This window comes from Budorcas taxicolor, chromosome 3, assembly GCF_023091745.1.
Source record: "Budorcas taxicolor isolate Tak-1 chromosome 3, Takin1.1, whole genome shotgun sequence".
NCBI lineage: Eukaryota > Metazoa > Chordata > Mammalia > Artiodactyla > Bovidae > Budorcas > Budorcas taxicolor.
Genome location: NC_068912.1, coordinates 19527146 through 19550250, shown reverse-complemented (window position 1 = coordinate 19550250; position 23105 = coordinate 19527146). Strand labels below are relative to the sequence as shown.

The 23105-nt window shown below is 38.2% G+C and overlaps 1 protein-coding gene across 2 annotated transcripts in view; it reads left to right on the top strand.

Moving 5' to 3' along the window:
* The window catches only part of SNX27 (sorting nexin 27), an 81332-nt gene that overhangs the window by 5606 nt on the left and 52621 nt on the right, over positions 1 to 23105 (top strand). For both annotated transcript variants that reach the window (XM_052636941.1, XM_052636940.1), the window contains exon 2: positions 21031 to 21262. In XM_052636941.1, coding sequence (XP_052492901.1) covers positions 21031 to 21262 — 232 coding nt within the window. The remainder of the gene's footprint in view (positions 1 to 21030; positions 21263 to 23105) is intronic.

The window sequence follows — 23105 nt, the reverse complement described above, 5'->3', positions numbered from 1 at the left end:
ATAGTATTGTCTTCCCCTCAGAAATGACTTCCGCAACATTGCTGTGACCAGGAAAAAGATCTTTTGTTGGTAACGTGAAGATTTTTGTCTGGGTCATGTAAGTTGCTGTGGAGGACAGTCCTCTTTGCAGCCACTACTTTATAGTTTGTTTCAGGAGAGAGTTTGTTGCCATGCTCTCAAGGATAATTGTGTTTTTAGATAAGTCCCATTGGGAATAATTCTTATGATCCGTAGATAAGCAAAGAGGCTCAGTTGACAAGCAAACATTTATGATTTATGATCACAGCAGGGTGCTTAGGGAGCATGATCTGTGGTGAGTTCATCTGTTAGATGATGGCACAAAGGATATTGTAGTGGTTTAGGATAGAGCTGGTTAGGGTCATTCTGTTCTTCGACTGTCAGCTGTATAGATAGTTTCTGTGCTTCCCTTGGGTGGTCTAGGAAGAGCCTATATTTGGGTCCACATTTGGGGAAAAAACTATTCCAGGCCTACATTTGGTAAAAACAGTTATCTAGGCAGTTTAAAAATATTAATTGGAACTCATAGTAAGAGATAACATTTTGTATTTCAGTCCAATTAAAAACGACAGCAACAACCCAACAACCCTCCTGAAGCAAGTTTCCCAAAACTGTATTTACTAGTATCTTGTACTCTGGTATTTTTTAGTCTGTTCAGTGTTTTATTTTTTTGTTTGAATGCTGATGGTGACCCACTGCATTAATGTCGTGACTCATTAGGTTGTAATCCACTGTTTGAAAACAATGGCTTAGAGTGTCACTTTTCTGATACTGGCCCACTAACATCACCTCATATTCAGCCTGATACCACAATTAAGCACAAGCTATGTGTAAAATACTGTTAGCCTCATATGAGTCACAGAGTCCCAGCATCCCTGCCCTTGAGAAATCTACACTGCAGGTGGGTTAGATCTAACTGCTTGAAGTTAGATCAAACAGGGTTTTGATGCATGCTAAAAAGTTTGGATTTTATACTGTTTTTGAGGTCAGAATATGGTTGTATGTGTATTAATATCCAGGATTCCCTGTGCATTTAGTTTTTATTTAATTATTGATCTGTAAAGGTTGAATAACATTTACAAGACCAGAGAGGAGAATCACTGTGAGGAGAATTTCAGAGCATCTACTCTCTTGGGCTGTCTTGTACTACTGTATAAAGAAGGGAACGAAAGACAACTAAGTTCTGATTCCCAGAGGCGAGAGTGGCAGATGAGGCGCTCGGCGGCTTTCGTTTGTACATGTAGTTACCTCACAGCCCAGTTCAGCTTCTCAAGTGTCCGTTTCTCTTTCCCTTACGCTTTCCGTGACTGTACTTGCCATTGGGTTTACAGGTGATGCTGTGTACTGCAGGCCCCCTTGTGCTCTGACACACAGATGTTCTCTTTTAGCTGCACTCCTCTGATTTGAAGATGCCTCCTTTAAATCTCTTATTTTGGCATATACAGCATGTTTGGGAGTTGAGGGGGACTGAAGGAACTTCATACATACAGTACTAAGACTTATACCTGCAGTCTACCTTTAGGATGAAAAAATTCTTACAATTCTTCAAATAAGTTTTAAGAATTGTGGAGACTGTACAGTGAATTTCTGCTGTCAGTAATGTGAGGGGTACTTAAGAATTAAATTATGTGATATAACGTTAGTAAATGGTAAGTAGTATGTGTGTAGCTTCTTTTGTTGATTACTCATTTTTCCTGCTAACTAATAAAGCTCTCATATAGTTGAGGAAATACACCTGTCTGCAGGGTAAGGTACTGTATTTGAGTACCCTTGTGTGTACTTCCTTCAGTGAACTTCCATTATTATGAAAACATCTTTTAAAAATGATTTGTTTTTGCTTAAGCTCTCTGAAACTGCAGATTCTTGTCTCAGGCCTTAGAGCAAGACTAGAATGGCAGGTTTATGTATTCTGTGGACTTCAGGCACAAGGAACTAGTTTACTTCTGTTTGGAAAAGTGCAGAGCAGTCTGCAGAGTCAGCTGCTTGTGTGGATTTTCTCTGCGCTCAAGAGCTTGATTACTCTTAGGGAGAGCTACTCAGTGAATTAGCCACGAAGTTTTCTCTCTACTGCTCCACCTCCCCCACAGCACTTTTATATCTGTGTGTCTGTCTAGTTCTGGTTATATTTATTTAGTATGTTCTGAAAGTTGGGAGCTTGATTAGTTTAATGGTTGGAGATCTTGGAAAATTGAGATGACCTCTGTGAAAGTTCTGAAAACATCTTTGACTTCTTTTGCTGATCAGTTTAATCATGATAAAATTTGTAATTTATAAAGTATGTAGTTTTTCTATTGAATGTACCATGACGGTTACTTAATTCTTTTTACCCGTTATGATTATTTTGATTCTGGTGGGGTTAAAAACTTTTTTGGATCTGTTTTCTCAAGGTATGTAGCTTACATCTCTTTTCTTAGAAATGACAATGAATTTTGTTCTGTTTGGTGTTTTGAATCTAAAGAAATGTGATACTGAAGTTTCCCTTTATTAATTGTGTGCTGATAGATTATTTTAGATTTCCCTGGCCTAAAAAATTATCTTTTATGTTAACTAATTTGGAAAAAGTCTTACTGTAACTTTTTTCTCACTCAATATGTTGAAATAGATTATAGCTTACAAAAACTATACTGTAGTCTGTGTTCCTCAGCTTTCAAAAGAAATGGCACAAATTTAATTTGGATTAAAGGATGCATTTAATTGCTAGTGGGTCATATCACTTCAAAAGTATCTCTCTTTTTATTAATTTCTAAGGGCTTCTTTCAAAGATGAAGGTATTTTGAGCTGCTTTTTCAATAGTAGTGATAGATTTACACTTCTACTCATACTCAAACACAGTACCTCTGAATACTAGTTGCATATTTAGGAAATGGGTGTTGGGATTCAGGGTGCCATCTGTCACCCCAGAATGGACTTATCCGATCACATGAGGTATCATGCTTTTAATTGCTTTATGTGGTAATTCAGAAATAGTAATGAAACAGAACTTTAGAATATTAAGATGCCTTCTTTGGTAATTTACCCGAGTTGCAAACTCAAAGGTTGTTGGTAAAGCAAGTATATCTTATTCTTTAACTTTCACCGTATACCAAACTAAAAACATTTGGGAGTTGCATTTAAATTGGCTGTAAAGGCTATGGTTCAAATTATAGCAGATCTCAAGAGCCTGAGTTGGTGTTGAGAAGTGATTTAGGGGTGATTATGTTTGTTTTGCTGGTGAATAACTGAGTGAGGTGTCCTCAGAAATAGGGTACATGGGAAGAGAATGAGTTAAGTTAGGGAAACTATTATGGCTATTAGCAACTTTCTTCCCTGTAGCATTCATTATCCCACACTGCGAAGAAGTAACCCATTTTCACATCCAGCTGGTGGCTTAGACGGTAAAGAATCTGCCTTCTATGTGAGAGATCTGGGTTCCATCCCTGGGTTGGAAAGATCCCCTAAAGAAGGGAATGGCTGTCCACGCCAGTATTCTTGCCTGGAAAACCCCGTGGACAGAGGACCCTCTGAGAGCAGTAGTCCGTGGGGTTGCACAGAGTTGGATACGAGAGAGCAACTGCCAGCTTCACTTTCGTAGAGCTGTGTATGCTGATCAAGTTTTTAAAGATGAAAATTGAAAAGTAAGTAAGCAAAATAATCTTACCCAGACAAAATAAATGTCTATCTTTACAGCTTTAGCATCAGAAATTTTTTTAAGACTTTACTGGTAATATTTAGCCTCTATTATTTGAGGAAACCCATTGTGTTTAATTTTTTCTTTGTGGTGCATTTGCTTTTTATGAGATGAAACAGTATAATTATAATAGATTTTATTCCCAGAATTAACATAAAATAAAGGCTACTTTTTAAATGTCAGCATGTTTGTTTCTTAATCCTTCTTCTTACCTCATTTTGCTATCCTTGGAATTAAGGTTTATTTTTTAAAATTAATAAAAACTTTTATTTTCAGTGTATTTCAATAAAGGAAAACATAGCCTCACTTTGAAATTGCTTACATAATTGAATGTCATATTTTATTCTTAAGCATTATTTTTATTGCTTCCCATAATAGGAAACAAAACTGTCACTAATACTAAAACTTGAAAAATGTAGAGCTTGCATATTTTTAGTACTTCCCTCTAAATAGTGAACAGGATCTTCTGGTGGCTCAGTCGGTAAAGAATCTCCTGCAATGCAGGAGACTCAAGTTAGGTCCCTGGGTTGGGAAGATCTCCCGGAGAAGGGAATGGCAACCCACTCCAGTTTTCTTGCCTGGAGAATTCGATGGACAGAGAAGCCTGGTAGGCAGCAGTCCACGGGGGTCACAAAGAGTCAGACACAAGTGAGTGACTAACACTTTCACACTTTCACTAAACAGTGAAACCAGTATAAAAATTAAAAATAAGGAATGAAATTATGAAAGTGCATGAAGGAAAACTAGTATGAGTTTATATGCTAGCCTTAATAATCACCTTTCATTCATTCAGGGACATTTAAAAAAAATTTTATTTGCTTCTTTATTTTTGGCTGTGCTGAGTCTTTGTTGCAGTGCACAGGCTCCTCATTGAGGTAGCTTCTCTGTTGCGGAGCTGGGGTCTAGAGTGTGTGGGCTCCAGTAGCTGCAGTGCGAGCTCTCAGTAGCTGCGGTTCCCTGACTCTCGAGCACAGAGGGTCAGTAGTTGTGGCACTTGTGCTTAGTTGCTCTGCGACATGTGGGATCTTCCCGGACTAGGGATTGTATCTGTGTCACCTACATTGGCAGGCACATTCTTTGCCACTGAGCCAGCAGGGAAGACCCCCAGGGAAAATTTTCAATGAGTACTTACTACATGACATATACAATATTGGACACTGGGGATAGGAAGCTGAATGACAAGTAGTCTTTGCCCTAAGGAATTCTAGGTTTGATGGGGAATCTGGCAGCCTCAGGTCATTCCTTAAGCCCAGTTGGCCTGAGGTCTCATTCCTCCTTGCTAACCTTTCCCATCCTGCCTCCCCACAATGGAATGAACAAGTTTAGAGCAATTCCTCCAAGTCCCGGTAAGTACTTTTCTACCTTTAGTATCTAAACTAGTAATGTAGGTGTCCAGAGACCATGTGCCTATTCACAGGAGCCTTCCAGGCACAAAATGTACTAAAACTGGGAAGACTATGTAGTGTATGGTACAAACCAAGACACTTGAGGATGAAAGGGACCCATTGGTTAAGCTAGGAAGGAACATGTAAACTAGTTGTGTCCTGGCCGCCTGGAACACAAATCTATAGCCTTGGTGATTTTAAATATAGGAGGCTGTTTTAAAATTCTAAGACTAGAGTTTTGTATTCTATTAGGAGGGAAATGAACCAGTTCATTTTTATTCTTGGTGTCAAGTTGTTCCATTGGCCTTGTAGGTAATTATCAAATAACAAATGAACTTTTCTTCTGAATAGCTTGATTATAATTTTATATTGATTTTAAAAATGTCTGAAAACCTTAATCCCTATTATACTTTTTTTTATTGAATGACAAATAAGATTTATTTATTTAGAAATAAGTCTGTCTGTGCCAATTATGTTTGTATCCTGATTACCTTGGAACTAGAAGGTTTGAGGAATCTATTATTCCTTCCCAAGTAATCAACCCTTGTTAACTGTGGCTGGAGGTATTATGGTTGAAAGTCAGATGAGGTTTATTTGTGCTTTTACTGCCTCAGATCACATTCTTTGTGAACAGAACACCCAGCCAAGGTTAAAAAGTCCCAGTGATGATGAGCAGCTTATTTGACAAGTTATTTATTCTTTTTTCCCTCTTTAGGAAGACCAGATGCACATTGACATACCTCTCAGTTTCTCAGTCCCAACAGGGCATACTCTATTGTTATAATATGGTACTCTGTTTAGCCCAGCATTAAAATTTTGGATGCGCTTTAAAATATTGGTGTAAATAGTGCATTTTGCTTTTGATACTTAAAAAGGCACCAGGGTTTGTGATTTAGGGGTCTCCATAGAATGCATAACCTCCACCATTGTAAACATCCCCCACCAAAGATGGTTAGAATTGATGAGCCTACATTGATACATCATTGTCACTCAGAGTCCATGATTTTATTTTAGGGTTCACTCTTGGTGTTGCGTATTCTATGGGTTTGGACAAATTTGTAATGATGTGTCTGCCATTATTGTATACAGAGTACTTTTACTGCCCTAAAAATCCCCTGTGCTCTGCTTATTCATTCCTTTCTCCCCCTAAGCACTGGCAACTAATCTTTTTACTGTCTCCGTAGTTTTGCCTTTCCCAGCTTATCATATAGTTGGAATCATATACTATGTACCCTTTTCAGACTGTCGTCTTTTACTCAGTAACAAACATTTAAGTGTCCTTCATGTCTTTTCCAGAGAAGGCAGTGGCACCCCACTCCAGTACTCTTGCCTGGAAAATGCTGTGGACGGAGGAGCCTGGTGGGTTGCAGTCCATGGGGTCGCTAAGAGTCGGACACGACTGAGTGACTTCACTTTCACTTTCAAGCATTGGAGAAGGAAATGGCAACCCACTCCAGTGTTCTTGCCTGGAGAATCCCAGGGACGGGGGAGCCTGGTGGGCTGCTGTCTCTGGGGTCGCACAGAGTCGGAAACGACTGAAGCGACTTAGCAGCGGCAGCAGCATGTCTTTTCATGGCTTGATAGCTCATTTCTTTCTAGTGCTGAATAATATTCCTTTGTCTAGTTCTACCACAGTTTGGGCTTCTGAGATAGTATAGTTTCCATATATATATCCCCCACTCCTCCCAAACAGTTTCTCCTTATGAACATCTTACATTAGTATGATTATTTGTTAATTTTCTTAACATTTATTAAAATAAATCAATGTTGATACATTATTACTAACTGAAGCTCATAGTTTACTCTGATTTCCTTAGTTTTTCCCTATTGTCTTTCAGTTTCCGAATCCCATCCAGGACACCACGTTACATTTAGTTGTCATGTCTCCTTAGGCTCATCTTAGCTGTGACAGTTTCTTAGTCTTTCCTTGATTTTGATGACCTTGACATTTTTGAGGCGTACTGCTCACGTATAGTACATCTGACTATTAGAATTTGTCTGCGTTTTTTTCCTGATTAGATTGGAATTTGGGGAAGACAGCCACAGAAGTAAAGTGCCATTTTCATCAGTTCATATCAAGGGTGTATTTTATCTTCATGATTTGTGACTGTTTATATTTACCTTGATCATCTGGCTAAAATAGTATTTGCCAGGTTTCCCTACTATATTCTCCTCTCCCTCCTTTTCATACCGTAGACTTTGGATAGAAGTCACTATATATGCAGCTCATACTTGGGCTCTTCCCTTTTAGTACGAAGTAACTATATAATTTATTTGGGATTCTACACAGGATTAGAATGTCTCTTCTTTGTGTATTTATTCTGTCATTTGTTTGTATCAGTATGGGCTAATGAATTATTTATTTCATACTGTGTGTTATGTAAGGGGCTTCCCTGGTGGCTCAGACAGTAAGAATCTACCTGCAGTCCTGGAGACCTGGGTTTGATTCCTGGGTTGGGTAGGGAATGACTACCCACTTCAGTCTTTTGCCTAAACAAGTCCATGCAGTTGCGAAGAGTTGGACACAACTGAGTGACTAACGTTTTGGCTTTTCAGTTAGGTTATAAAATCTGATACTGCCCGTGTATTTTGTTACTCCAGAATTGGCCACTGGTAGCTTTCTCATTTGGCTTGTGTGCTTTTCTGCCATCCTCTCATCAGTGTGTGTTTTTTTGTTTTGTTTTTGAGCACTTTCTTACTTTCTGGTACTACAGAATGCTCTAGGCTCATCTTGGGTATTTCCTGCTCCAGTCCTAGAATCAGTCATTTCTCCAGGAGGCGCTGGTTCTTTTTACTGAAGCATATTATAAGAAACCAAGGTCTGGGCATTAGGTATGATTCTTGGTACAAGGGTGTACCTTCTTTTAGACCCTCTCAGATGACAAAGCAAAGAAATATATGTGTTTATAAACCCCTGTGTATATTCATGAGTTGAGTTCAGTGGCTTAGTCATGTCCAACTCTTTGCAACCCCATGGACTGAGCACGCCAGGCTTCCCTGTCCATCACCAACTCCCGGAGCTTGCTCAAACTCATGTCCATCAAGTCAGTGATGCCATCCAACCATCTCATCCTCTGTCACCCCCTTCTCTTTCTCCAGCATCAGGATCTTTTCAAATGAGTCAGTTCTTTGCATCAGGTGGCCAGAGTATTGGAGTTTCAGCTTTAGCATCAGTCCTTGCAGTGAGTATTCAGGACTGATTTCCTTTAGGATTGACTGGTTTGATCTCCTTGCAGTCCAAGGGAATCTCAAGAGTTCTCCAACACCACAGTTGAAAAGCATCAAGTCTTTGGTGCTCAGCTTTCTTTGTAGTCCAACTCTCACATCCATGCATGACTTTTGGAAAAGCCATAGCTTTGACTAGATGGACCTTTGTCAGCAAAGTAATGTCTCTTTTTAATATGCTATCTAGGTTTGTTGTAGTTTTCCTTCCAAGGAACAAAGCATCTTTTAATTTCATGGCTGCAGTCACCATCTGCAGTGATTTTGGAGCCCCCCAAAATAGTGTGTCACTGTTTCTGTTGTTTCCCCATCTATTTGCCATGAAGTGATGTGACTGGATGCCATGATCTTAGTTTTTTGAATGTTGAGTTTTAAGCCAACTTTTTCACTCGTTGAGTTGTAAGCCAGCTTTTTCACTCACCTCTACATATCTATAAATATTTCTCTATGTAACCATCTGTATCTATAGAAACTTAAACATGACTTCTTTCTGATGTCTCTGGCTTTTCTTCATTACTATATGGATGTTTCGTCCCCCTCCCCTTGCTGATCTGTTTATTTTCACTCCAACATTGAGGAACTTGACTCCCTGCATACACCCTTTATTTACTTAATTGTTCAGTTCCAGTATACAAATGTAGCAGTACCAGAATTGTTAACCTGTACCCCGTGGGAAACAACTTTATTGACGAATACAGTACTTTCGTGCAGTCCCTTTGGCCTTGAATTCATTTCCAGATACTTAGGTCTGTATCTCCCTGCCCCAACCCTGTTCAGTGAGACTTTTTGAAATAGATTTGAAATATAGTTAGACTCTCTTGTCACAACTGGAATTCTCTGGACTTACTGACTTAAGAAAAAGTTGCAAATCTTAAGGTTTCAGTTCAGTAGCTCAGTCATGTCTGACTCTTTGCGACCCCATGGACTGTAGCATGCTAGGCCTCCCTGTCTATCACCAATTCCTGGAGTTTACTCAGACCCATGTCCATTGAGTTGGTGATGCCATCCAACCATTTCATCCTCTATTGTTCTCATCTCTTCTTGCCTTCAGTCTTTCCCAGCATTAGGGTCTGTTCCAGTGAGTCAGTTCTTTGCATCAGGTGGCCAAAGGATTGGAGTTTCAGCTTTAGCGTCAGTCCTTCCAATGAATATACAGGACTAATTTCCTTTAGGATGGACTGGTTGAATCTCCTTGCTCCCAAGGGACTCTCAAGAGTCTTCTCCAACACTGCAGTTGAAAAGCATCAATTCTTCGGCGCTCAGCTTTCTTTATAGTCCAACTCTCACATCCATACATGACTATTGGAAAAACCATAGCTTTTACTAGATGGACCTTTGTTGACAAAGTAATGTCTCTACTTTTTAATATGCTATCTATGTTGGTCATAGCTTTTCCTCCAAAAAGTAAGCGTCTTTTTATTTTGTGGCTGCAGTCACCATCTGCAGTGATTTTGGAGCCTGACAAAGTAGTCTGTCACTGATTCCACAGTTTCCCCATCTATTTGCCATGAAGTGCTGGGACCAGATGCCATGATCTTCATTTTCTGAATGTTGAGTTTTAAGCCAACTTTTCACTCTCTTCTTTCACTTTCATCAAGAGGCTCTTTAGTTCTTCTTTGCTTTCTGCCATAAGGGTGGTGTCATCTGCATATCTGAGGTTATTGATATTTCTCCTGGCAATCTTGATTTCAGCTTATGCTTCATTTCATGATGCATTCTGCATATAAGTTAAATAAGCAGGGTGACAATATACAACCTTGATGTACTCCTTTCCTGATCTGGAACTAGTGTGTTGTTCCAGTTCTAACTGTTGCTTCTTGACACACATACAGATTTCTCAGGAGGCAGGTCATATGGCCTGGAATTCCCATCTCTTGAAGAATTTTCCACATTTTGTTGTGATCCACACAGTCGAATGCTTTGGCATAGTCAATAAAGCAGAAACAGATGTTTTTTTGGAACTCTGGTTTTTCAGTGATCCAGTGGATGTTGGCAATTTGATCTCTGGTTCCTTTGCCTTTTCTGAATCCAGCTTGAACATCTGGAAGTTCATGGTTCACATACTGTTGAAGCCTGGCTTGGAGAATTTTGAGAATTACTTTGCTAGCATGTGAGATGAGTGCAATTGTGCGGTAGTTTGAGCATTCTTTGGCATTACCTTTCTTTGGGATTGGAATGAAAACTGACCTTTTCCAGTCCTGTGGCCACTGCTGAGTTTTCCAAATTTGCTGACATACTCAGTGCAGCACTTTCACAGCATCATCTTTTAGGATTTGAAATAGCTGAACTGGAATTCCATCACCTCCACTAGCTTTGTTCGTAGTGATTCTTCCTAAGGCCCGCTTGACTTCACATTCCAGGATGTCTGGCTCTAGGTGAGTGATCACACCACTATGATTATCTGGGTCATGAAGATCTTTTTTGTATAGTTCTTCTGTGTATTCTTGCCACCTCTTCTTAGTATCTTCTCCTTTTGTTAGGTTCATACCATTTCTGTCCTTTATTGTGCCCATCTTTGCATGAAAAGTTCCCTTGGTATCTCTGATTTTCTTGAAGAGATCTCTAGTCTTTCCCATTCTATTGTTTTCCTCTATTTCTTTGCACTGATCACTGAGGAAGGCTTTCTTGTCTCTGCTTGGTATTGTTTGGAACTGTTTATTTAAATGGGTGTATCTTTCCTTTTCTCCTTTGGCTTTTCTTCTCTTCTTTTTACAGCTATTTGTAAGGCCTCCTCAGACAACCAATTCACCTTTTTGCATTTCGTTTTCTTGGGGTTGGTCTTGATCCTTGTCTCCTGTACCATGTCATGAACCTCCATCCATAGTTCTTCAGGCACTTTGTCTATCAGATCTAATCCCTTGAATCTTTTTGTCACTTCCACTGTATAATCGTAAGGGATTTGATTTAGATCATACCTGATTAGTTTGGTGTTTTTCCCCACTTTCTTCAATTTAAATCTGAATTTGGCAATAAGGAGTTCATGAACTGAGCCACAGTCAGCTCCCTGTCTTGTTTTTGCTGACTGTATAGAGCTTCTCCATCTTTGGCTGCATAGAATATAGTCAATCTGATTTCAGTATTGACCATTTGGTGATGTCCATGTGTAGAGTCTTCTCTTGTGTTGCTGGAAGAGGGTGTTTGCTATGATCAGTGCATTTTCTTGGCAAAACTCTATTAGCCTTTGCCCTTTTACATTCTGTACTCCAAGGCCAGATTTGCCTGTTACTCCAGGTATTTCTTGACTTCCTAATTTTGCATTCCAGTTCCCTATAATGAAAAGGACATTTTTTTGGGTGTGAGTTTTAGAAGGTCTTGTAGGTCTTCATGCAACTGGTCAGCTTCAGCTTCTTCAGCGTTACTGGTTGGGGCATAGACTTGGATTACTGTGATATTGAATGGTTTGCCTTGGAAACAAACAGAGATTATTCTGTTGCTTTTGAGATTGCATCCAAGTACCGCATTTTGGACTCTTATAGACTATGATGGCTACTCCATCTCTTCTACTACTAGGTTCTTGCCTAGTAGTAGATATAATGTTAGTAGTAGTAGTAGCTATAATGGTCATCTGAGTTAAATTCACCCATTCCAGTCCATTTTAGTTCGCTGATTCCTAAAATGTTGATGTTCACTCTTGCCATCTCCTGTTTGACTACTTCTAATTTACCTTGATTCATGGACCTAACATTCCAGGTTCCTTTGCAGTATTGTTCTTTACAGCATTAGACTACTTCCATCACCGGTCACATCCACAACTGGGTGTTGTTTTTGCTTTGGCTCTTTCTCTTCATTGTTCCTGGAGTTATTTCCCCACTGATCTCCAGTAGCATGTTGGGCACCTGCTGACCTGGGGAGTTCATCTTTCAGTGTCCTATCTTGTTGGCTTTTCATACTGTTTATGGGGTTCTCAAGGCAAGAATACTGAAGTGGTTTGCCATTCCCTTCTCCAGTGGGCCACGTTTTATCAGAATTCTCCATCATGACCTGTCCGTCTTGGGTGGCCTTACATGGGTGGCGTGGCTCATAGTTTCATTGAGTTAGACAAGGTTGTGTTCCATGTGATCAGATTGGTTAGTTTTCTGTGGCTGTGGTTTTCAGTCTGTCTGCCCTCTGATGGAGAAGGATAAAAGGTTTATGGAAGCTTCCTGATGGGAGAGACTGAGGGGGAGACTGGGTCTTGTTCTGATGGGCGGGGCCATGCTCAGTAAATCTTTAATCCAATTTTCTATTGAAGGTTTAAGGTTTACACTTCCGTGTTTTATAAAGTTCTGTAGGTTTTGACATGTGCATCCTGTCATGTATGCAGTGTTACAGTATCATACAGAGCAGTTTCACTGCAGTAAAAATCCCCCCTGCTTCACTTATTCATCCCTCCACCATCCAAAGCCCTGGCAGCCTACTGGTATTTGCCTTTTCTGAAATGTCATGTAATTAATTGGAGTCATACAATACCATTTCAGATTGGCTTCTTTCCCTTGGCAGTATGCATTTAAAATTCCCTCATGTCTTTTTGTGGCTTGAGAGCTTATTTCTCATTATAACTGAATAATATTCCATTGTCTAGATGTACCTTTTTTACTAAACATTCACTTATAAAAGACATCTTGGTTGCTTTCAGGTTTTGGCAATTATGAGTAAAATTGCCGTAAACATTTATGTGCTGGTTTTTTGTGAATATAAGTTGTAAACTCTATTGAGTAAATACCTAGGAGTGTGACTGTTGGATATTATTGGTGAGACTATGGTGAGACTTTTAAAGAAACTGTCAAACTGTCTTCCAAAGTGGCTATACCATTGAATGAGTTGCTGTTGCTTCACATCTTAACCATCATTTGATATTATCATTTAAAAAAAAACCCATTCAAATAGGTTGTTTAATGTTATTTGCAGTTCTTGGAGAAGGAAATGGCAACCCACTCCAGTGTTCTTGCCTGGAGAATTCCAGGGATGGTGGAGCCTGGTGGGCTGCTGTCTGTGGGGTCGCACAGAGTCGGACACGACTGAAGTGACTTAGCAGCAGCAGCAGCAGCATGATGAATGATGTTGAGTAACTTTTATATGCTTATTTGCCATCTGTATATGTTTTTTTCAGAGGTGTCTGTTCAGATCTTTTGCCCGGTTTTAGCTTGTTTTCTTACTGTTGAGCTTTAAGTTTTAAGGTTCTTTTATATTTTGGATACAGGTCTTTTATCAGATGTGTTTTCCAAATATTTTCTCCTAGTCTGTGGCTTGTTTTTCATTCTCTTAATAGTATCTTGAAGAGTAGACATTTTTAATTTTAATAAAATTCATCTTAGCGGTTTTTTTCATGGATCACGTTTTTGTTGTTTAAAATCTCATTGTCATAACCATCACTTAGATTTTCTCCCATGTTATCTTTTAGAAGTTGCATTTTTGTAATCCATTTCTTAGCATTGACTCAAACATATGTCTAGATTATCTTGTTCATATTTAAATTTTTAAATGATTGCTTTATAGTCAAATTGTTTTACCATAATTTTCTTGACCATTCATTTTCCCCTATTGTTGACTTTTTATAAGAACAGAAATTGGGAAACAACCTAAATTATGATGAGCTTACTTGCACTTTGCTTTTTCTGTGTTCAGAATTGTTTCATTTCTTCCCACAAATACTTGAGAATGGTCTACATGCCACTATAAAGTTCTTGTCTTCGTGGAACTCATATTTTGGTGATTTCCTTAGGATAAATCCTCAGGCCACTTGGGGTTGAAAGAACATGAACATTTTTAGGACTTTAGATGTATATTACCAGTGAAATTGCTTTCCAAGAGTATTTTACCTATTTATATGGTCGTCGTCTCGTTTTCCATATGTTAACATTGAAAGTAATCGAGATAATAGTTTTGCACCTTTAAAATCATTAACCAGATTTACTGTTTATTAAAAAAAAATGCAAACATTTTAGAAACCTTTGATCATTTACCTTCTCTAGTTGTATTTCTCCTTTCCTGTCAGTAAATTAGGTGTTCTAAAATGTTATTTCTGCAACAGAATTCCAAAAAGTTCTTGATATTTAGTAATCTGGAATTATACATTGGTGTGAACATGTTCAAGCTTGAGTTCCTTTGGCTATTTTCATTGCTTATGCATGCCTGAGTCCCTTATCTCCACAGAGTGTAAGGGCAGAGTACAGTATCATTCCTGAGACAATTAGTTAATAAAAATATTCTCTGACTTGATTGTTCGCCTAAGTAAGGTAGCAAAGAGGCAGAGGTGGATGAAAAGGAGTCAGCCTAAACCAGCCAGTTTATTTAACTGCAAAATTTAAAAGGACATGTCTTTACATTTCAGTAGAGTGGTTTCTTTTTATAGTCTAGTGTCTAATATAACTACTCAACTGGGCAGTCACAACCAGTGAAAAGTCAAGGGAAATATCTTTCTTTTAAAGTGTCAGGGGACTGTTTTTCTCTAACTTGTAAGGTGTTCACCCAGTTTCTAAGAAGATATATTACAGAGAAGATAGAGTTTGTTTAAAAAGCTTTGTATAATTGAAAAGGTGGAAAAACTTTGTTAAGTCTAAAAAATTACCCATAGTTCCATAATTACCCTAACTCAGTTATTTTCATATTTTACATATCGTGCCTATTTTTGGCACAAAAATATCTTATGTGCTCATAATCACAATGGATATTTTTATATTTTAAATGCAAAAACCTCCAAAATAGATAGTCTTTGCTTTTTACATATTGCATACTGTACAGATTTTTCCATGTTTGCATATAGTCTTCCTGAATATTTTTCAAAAGTTGTAAGTCCATTTCCTTGATGTACTTCAGTGTCATTAAAAGTTTTTCTAATGTTAGCTATTTGGCTGAACAAATTCTTTTTCAAATACTCTGTGAGAAGAAGCTGCTTTATAGTTTTGAATGCTTAAAAATCTAACAAGGGGATTCTAGGACTCCTAAAAAGATCGATTATATTTATAATATAATAGTATTAATCAAGGGTTGAGTGAGTTTGAAGTTTGTTGCTCGCATTATGGTTTTAATAAACTTGAGAGAGATGCTCTTGTTCTCTGGCTTAACTTTATAATCATCCATTGCTGAGGTTCTTAGCTACACTGTGCTCAAAATAACATGCGTGTTCTGTTGTTTATAGGAGGTTAAGACAATGCCAAATCAGTAGTAGGGATAAAACTAGTTCTGGTATAATTTTGCCTTTATTATTTCTGTGAACTAGGCTTGTAAGACATGAAAGTATTGAAGGCTTAGTTAATTTTCCACAAAGATACGGGAGGTGAAGGAAAAAGGATGTGTTTTATCCATTAAACAATTTTGTATTGCAGATATGTGTATGGATTCATCTACTCATAACATTATTCAATAACAGCAAAAAAAAAAAAAAAAAAAATTCGGAGTAACCTAAAAGTAGAATAGGGGCTCTTTCACTCTGATGACTACTATTTCACATTTACAAATGAAGATATTGTATAATTTTAAAATCAGCTTTATTGAGGTTTAACTTACACACTTAGTTTACATGCACACATTTTGACAATTTTAAATTTGAGAAAAAGTATAGATTTACCATACCAGTCAAGATACAGAACACATCTGTGACTTTAGAAAGCTTCCTTGTGTGTGTTGTTCCCTACCATCTGATTATTATCACTTTAGGATAGTTTTGTCTATTTTGGAACTTCAAATAAATGGAATCAAATCAAACAGATTCTGTTCTGTCTTCTTTGCTCAGTGTGTTTTTGGGTTTCATCCATGTTGTGGACATCAGTAGTTTGGTCCTTCTCATTGCTGAATAATACTCCAGTTCATGGATATGCCACAGACTTTCTGTTTACCTCTTTTTTTTTTTTAATTTTTATTTTTACTTTATTTTACTTTACAATACTGTATTGGTTTTGCCATACATTGACGTTAATCCGCCACGGGTGTACATGAGTTCCCAAACATGAACCCCGCTCCCGCCTCCCACTCTGTTTACCTCTTGATAGACATTCGGTTGTTCTCAGTTTTGGACTGTGATGAATAAAGCTTCAGTGAGCATTTGACTCTAACTGTTTGTATGGACATGTTTTCATTTCTTTTGGGTAGATACCTATGAGTGGAATTACTAGGTCATATAGTAAATGTATGTTTAACATGATGAGAAACTGCCAGAGACTTCCCTGGTGGTCTAGTGGCTAAGACTCCAAGCTCCCAGTGCAGGGGGCCTGGGTTCAATCCCTGGTGGGGGAACTAGATTCCACATGGCACAACTAAGTTTGCATGCTGGAAATAAAAATCCAAAGTATTTCACCTAAGACCAGGAGCAGCAAAATAAATAAAAATAAGTATTAAAGAAACTGCCAGATTGTTTTGGCTTTATGCTCCCATCAGCAATGTAGGAGAATTCTGATTCTTCCATATCCTTGGCAAAACTTCTTTTTTAATTTAACTGTTCTGTGAACATGTAGCCATTACGTTTTAACCTGTAGAATTGAAGTGTGCCCTACTGCTTGCAGTTATAGGAGTTTATTGTCTGTTTTTTACAGGCTGCAGACTAACTACACTTTAATTGCTTTCCTGCATGTCACAGGGGGTCAAAGTAATATTGTGCTTGCCACATGGAAGGGCTCCTTCCTGTGCCACATGTAGTGATTGACTGTGTTATATTTCCATCCATACCTACTTTCATGATATATATATAGGTTCCTTCATAAACTGTATATAAATCCTGACTATTTAGAGCACTTTTTTCTTGCTTTTTGGGAGTATTTATATTAGTTTTGTAGGTTCCCCAGCTGGCTAACTTTGAGAAGTGAAAGTATTAGTTGCTCATTCATGTCTGACTCTCTGTGACCCCATGGACTGTAGTCCACCAGGCTCTTCTGTCCATGGAATTCTGCAGGCAAGAATACTGCAGTGGGTTGCCATTCCCTTCTCTGGTGGATCTTGAAGACCCAGGGATTGAACCCAGGTCTCCTGCACTGCAGGCAGATTCTTTACTATCTGAGCCACCAGGGAAGGCTTGAAGTCACTCTTACTAGCTGGTTAAAGGCCTCTTGATGGGGCCAAATTTTGGTCTTATGTAAAAATTTAGGGGCATTTTATTAAAATTATCAAAGTGTATCTTTAAAATGCTGAAGGCACAAATTAATTGGATATCATCTAATTGCCTAAGGGGGAAAAATTGGCCTTAGTTGTGGATTTTTTGGAAGCTTGGAAAGAAGCCTTTTTTCCCTCCACAATGTATTATGAAAAATTTCTAACATACAGAAAACTTGAAGGATTGTACATGAATACCTGTTTAACCTACCATCTGGATTCTTTAATTAACATTTTGCTGTATTTGTTTAATCATGTATCTGTTGAAAAATTTTGATGATGTGTTTAAGCCTTTCTTTGTGGAAGAAGCATTGATGGGTAGAACCTACTGGATGGTTAGTTAGTTTTGTGTGGTGTAGGATTTAATGGTTCTCTGATGTGGTAGTTTGCTTTTGAAGTTGATTATCTTGTGATTCCTATTATCACTGGCTGAGAGTTCAATCATTTATTTTCAAATGAATGGCAACTAGATTATGTTACATAGACAAAAGATAAGCAAGGGAAATTGTTCGTAGAAAGGGTTTGTATCATCAGGACCCTCAAATACTACCAACCTACCTTGCCCAGCTGATATAATTAATATCCCATGAGTAACTACCATTTGTTGAGTGACTGCTATATTCTAGAACTTTATCTCATTTGAGGTCTTACAGCAACTCTGTTAGCTGAGGGTATTATTAGCCCCATTTGGGTTAAGAAATTGAAGTTAAATAAGATTGAGATTGAATTATTTACCTAATGTCTCATCTGTTAAATGGCACAGTTGGTATTTAAACCGAAGTCTCTCTTAACTCCAAAACCCACACTTTGAACCGGAAGTCTGTAGTGCTGTAAGTTCCCTTTATTGCAGAATTTATATTTTACATTCATTTATGTCTTCAGAATTGATCAGACTGGGCCACACCTAATATGAGCCTGGTATAGCAGCATTCCTGTAGAAAGGGGGTATCATAAATATTTTTATGAGTATGAAGGCCTCTGAATTCTTGAGGATGGAGGACTCTTTTTGAAATCCGACATCCTGGGGTTTTTGCTGACACATTTCATTCTCTGAAGAAGTTTCCAGCTTGTATTAACTTGTTGAATGTATAGTATTCCTTCTGTAAAGAACCAGACAAGTATTACCAAGTGTGTTTAGAATATGACACTGGTAATTCTTTCCTGTTTCTGTTTGTTAGTTTTTTTTTTAAGAGGGATTTGGGATGATAGCCAATTTGAAGTGTGGTCTTACTGTTAAAGAAGTGAAACCCAAGCAAATTTCTTTGCTTGATGGCTGCCCTTAGAGTAAGCCTCACCTAAGCTTCTCTGCCGATTTTCAGGGTTTATTTCTGTGAGGGACCCATAGGAGCAGTGTATTCTAACTTGAAAACTGAATGAGTGGAGGTGTGTATTGAAAGCAGTAGTTCTTAACCTTTCTGAGATTACATACTCCTTTTTGAAGCAGATGAAAGCTGTTAGCCCTCTTCCCTGAAAAAAAAAAAAAAAAGCATATATGTAGACAAAATACAATTTCTGTAGCGGTTCACTGATTTTCCTCCGCCGCCGCCACAAGCCTATCAACAGAGTACCCCAGATTAGGAGTCATTTAAAGGGGAAGAATTAGGGAGCTGAAAAATAAGAGTGGGGCATTGCTCCTTAACTTTTTTCACAAGAGCTCATCTCATAAAGCTGATTGTATTCACATAAAAATCACATTTTTAGTATATAAGGTGTTTTCTTCAGTCTCTGAAGTGCTAGTTTTTCACTTTTTTTTTAAACTTAAGGATATTTGTAAGTTAAGCTAATTCCTAGGGATAGATCAAATTTTCTGTGTTGATTTAACTTTTACTTTTTCAATTTTATTTTTTCTACCATCAAAACATTTTCCCAGAACTGCTAATTAGATCAAAGAGTTAGATGAAATCCTTTACCAGTCCCCAACTTTAGTTGTCCATTTCTTCTTTAACCAAAATCTCTTCATAACACATAGCTGCATAGTACTTCTTTCTTTAATACACCTTCTAATGTGAGTGTTCAGGCATTGATCTTAGCAAGTTACATGTTACATTACATGTAATGTTATGTTACATTAATCTTCACAGTGATCTGTTAGGGACTTATTGTCTCCATTTTATAGATGTGGAAAGCAATGGTAAGAAAGATTAAATGGCTTGATTAATATCAATTCTGGCAGGGCCAGGATTTAAGCCCATGTAGATCTTGCTCCAAAGCCCGTTTTCTATTTTATCATCCTGCTTTATGGTCAAAGAACTGACCGCTGCTTCTGGTCACTGGTCTGAACTTCAAAGCAGAAATTTCCATCAGTGGAGGGGGCTGATTTTCTTCTATAGCCGGCCAGTTGTAACATTGCTATATTTATGTGTGTTTGTGTATGTGTGTAAGTTAGGTTTTAGGTTGTGAAATGTCAAGAGTGCTGAATTTACTGGCTAGATTGTTAGACCTGAAATAAGGAAAGAGGCTTGGCTGGATGATCTCCTGCCTGTTCTGTTTCTATAAATGGATAGCATCGTTTTCAAGAAGGAAAAACCCTAATGGTTTGGAAGAGGACTGAAAAAGTTTAAAGGGTAAATAAGCTTTTGTCAAATTGACTAAAGGTCAGGTGTGTATTTCCTCACCCTCTTGGGATAGCCATGGAGGGAACCTCCAGGTCAGCTAGCTGCCTAGTGGTTTTTGCTGAGATAGCAGGCTGGGTCAGCATTCTGGGAAGGTAGCTCAGTTTGCTGAGTGAGTTTTGTGAGACTCAGCATCTTTCTTGACAAAATTATTGTTATTCCAAACCTCGTACTTTTCCTAGTTTTAGCCTTTATATACACAGTGGAACAGGAAGGAGAATGCGTAGGTTGATTTACTATGTAACCTTAACTGTACATTTTTTAGTTTGAACTGATTACACAAGGCTTTAAGTGAGACAGCACAGAACAGGAAAAGTAGATAGACTCCTAAAAGAGACTAATTGAAGTGATTGGGAGAGAACAAAGGATGTTGGGTTAGATAATAAAATTTTAGAGATGTTATCTCCTTACTTTTCTTAAAACTGAGTGATAGAAGAAACTAGTGTGTATGAAGATATGATCATTTAATTCCCAAGGTAATGAAACTTGATATAAGGGAAAATGAAGTTGACTGACTTGAATATATGGGGAGAAATCAGATACCAATGCCAGATAACTATCTTAAGTCAGTCACACTTTTTGAGTCTTTACAAATTAAGGAAGCGTGTTTTGTAAAATTTTTCTTTTAATGAAATTACCAGTTCCAGGAGGTTTAAAAAGGACACAGAACAGTTCAAATGGCAGGATTGTTAAAAGTCACTTTATTGTGTTGTATACATGCTTAGTTAGGATGAGGAAATTAGACTCTTCAGCTTTAAAAGCTTTGTTTCCTCTTCAGCCTCACCTTCCTTCCGGTGTGTTTTCCTAAGGCTGTGGGTGGAGTTCTAGTATAGAGGAAGAGTAGGTCTTCTCACCTGTTACCATTTTTTTCCCCTGCCTTAAGTTCACACACGCTTTTTCACATTATGATTTGTAAAAACATAAACAGCTTTTGTGGAACCAAACTGATCCTTTTTCTTTTCTGGTTCACACTTCGTGACACTGGAGTGGGGGCAGGAGGGTGGAGCTATAAGGTGTTTGGACCCTTCTGGTTTATGGGATTGTCTTTCTCCCTTTTTCCCCTTAGGAACGGCGTGAATGTTGAGGGGGCGACACACAAGCAGGTGGTGGACCTGATCCGAGCAGGCGAGAAGGAATTGATCTTGACAGTGTTATCGGTGCCTCCTCATGAGGCAGATAACCTAGATCCCAGTGACGACTCGTTGGGACAGTCATTTTATGATTACACAGAAAAGCAAGCAGTGCCCATATCGGTCCCCACATACAAACATGTGGAGCAGAATGGTGAGAAATTTGTGGTGAGTGTCAGCCCAACTCGATCCTCAAACACTTAGCTTTTGTTTCTCCCAATCTTATAATTTATGATATATATTAGCGCACTGGGATAAATTACTGCAACCTAGGTCAGTTTGCCTACCAGGAATGTGGGTTTACACATAAGTAAAAGACACTGACCCTGATTTATTGCAGGGGTGAACTGCGGTAATGAAGAGGAGTCCTATTTCTGCTTAAGTATTTCTAGACGGTTTTAAGTTTCCGTTCGGGCCTATTGTGATCATGTGTACGTTTGTTTTGCTTGTTCCCTCATTGGTCGTCATATCTCCTCCTGTCTCACTGTTGACTCTCTAGAGCTATAGAGCAAGATTAATTTTAAAATGTGGTATCTTCTAAAGCATTTGGATAATACACTTTGTCCATGTTAGAACCTACGAGTGCCCTACACCCCTTTCATGTCTTGTTCTTTTTCATTTTCTTTGGAGATATCTGTGTGAATGGTTAATTCAGGTTTTCGCCAAGGTCCTCATTATATTCTGAATGCAATGCACATGGGCTACTTTATACATTTCCAATTTCTGCTGTTGTAGATATGCAGGAAAGCCCATCTTGAATTTGGATGATATGTGCCAGCCCCTTTCTTAAATGCCTTTGTTTGTTCTTCAAAACCTAATTGCAGTGATCGCCCAATCGGCTTAATTTTTCCCTTGGTTGCAGTATTCTTTATTTACCTTTGATTAGTCTGGGAGTAATGGTACAATGAGAAACTCACTAATCTTTGTGAAAAATACAGTGTGTTCTGTTAGGTATTGGCAAACAGACTACATGTATTTAAAGCTATTTAAAGTTGCAGTCTCTGAAACAGATTTGTCCTTTGTATAGGAATGAGCTACTAGAATTTTATGTAGGTTTTATGTCAGTCTGGTGTATGTATTCTCAGAGCCATACACACAAAATTTAGAGTTTTGTTTTATAGAGGTGCTATACCTTTTGTCTTTAACCATTTTTAAAATTGAAGTATAGTTAATTTACAATGTTGTGTTAATTTCAGGTGTGATTCAATGATACATATACATATATATCAGGTTGGCCAAAAGTTCATTCTGGTTTTTCTGTGACATTTTATGGAAAAACTCAAAGGAACTTTTTGACCAACCCTCTATCTATTCTTTGTCAGATTCTTTTCCATTATAGGTTATTAAAAGATAACTGAATCTGGTTCCCTGTGCTATATAGTAGGCCCTTGTTTATTTTATATACGTTAGTGTATATATGTTAATCCCAAACTCCTGGTTTATCTCTATCCCATCCCCACCCCGTGCCATCGCACTATCCCCTTTGGTAACCGTTAAGTTTTCTGTGTCTGTGAGCCTGTTTCTGTTTGTAAATAAATTCATTTGTATCATTTTTTCAAATTTTCACATATAAGTGGTATCATATATTTGTCTTTTTCTGTCTGACTTACTTTGTTTAGTATGATAATCTGTCGGTCCATCCATGCGTGCTGCATGCTAAATTGGTTCAGTCGTGTCTGACTCTTTGTGATTCTATGGACTATAGCCTGCCAGGCTCCTCTGTCCATGGGATTTCCCAGGCAAGGACACTGGAGTGGGTTGCCATGCCCTCCTCCAGGGGATTTTCCTGACCCCGGGATTGAACCTCCTTCTATTCTGTCTCCTGCATTGACAGGCAGGGTTTTTACCACTAGTGCTGCCTGGGAAGCCCTAATAGCATTATTTCACTCTTTTCACGGCTGAATAATATTCCATTCTATAAATGTTCTATGTCTTTTTTATCTATTCGTCAGTGGATATTTAGGTTGCTTCTGTGTCTTGGCCGTTGTGAACAGTGCTGCTGTAAACATTG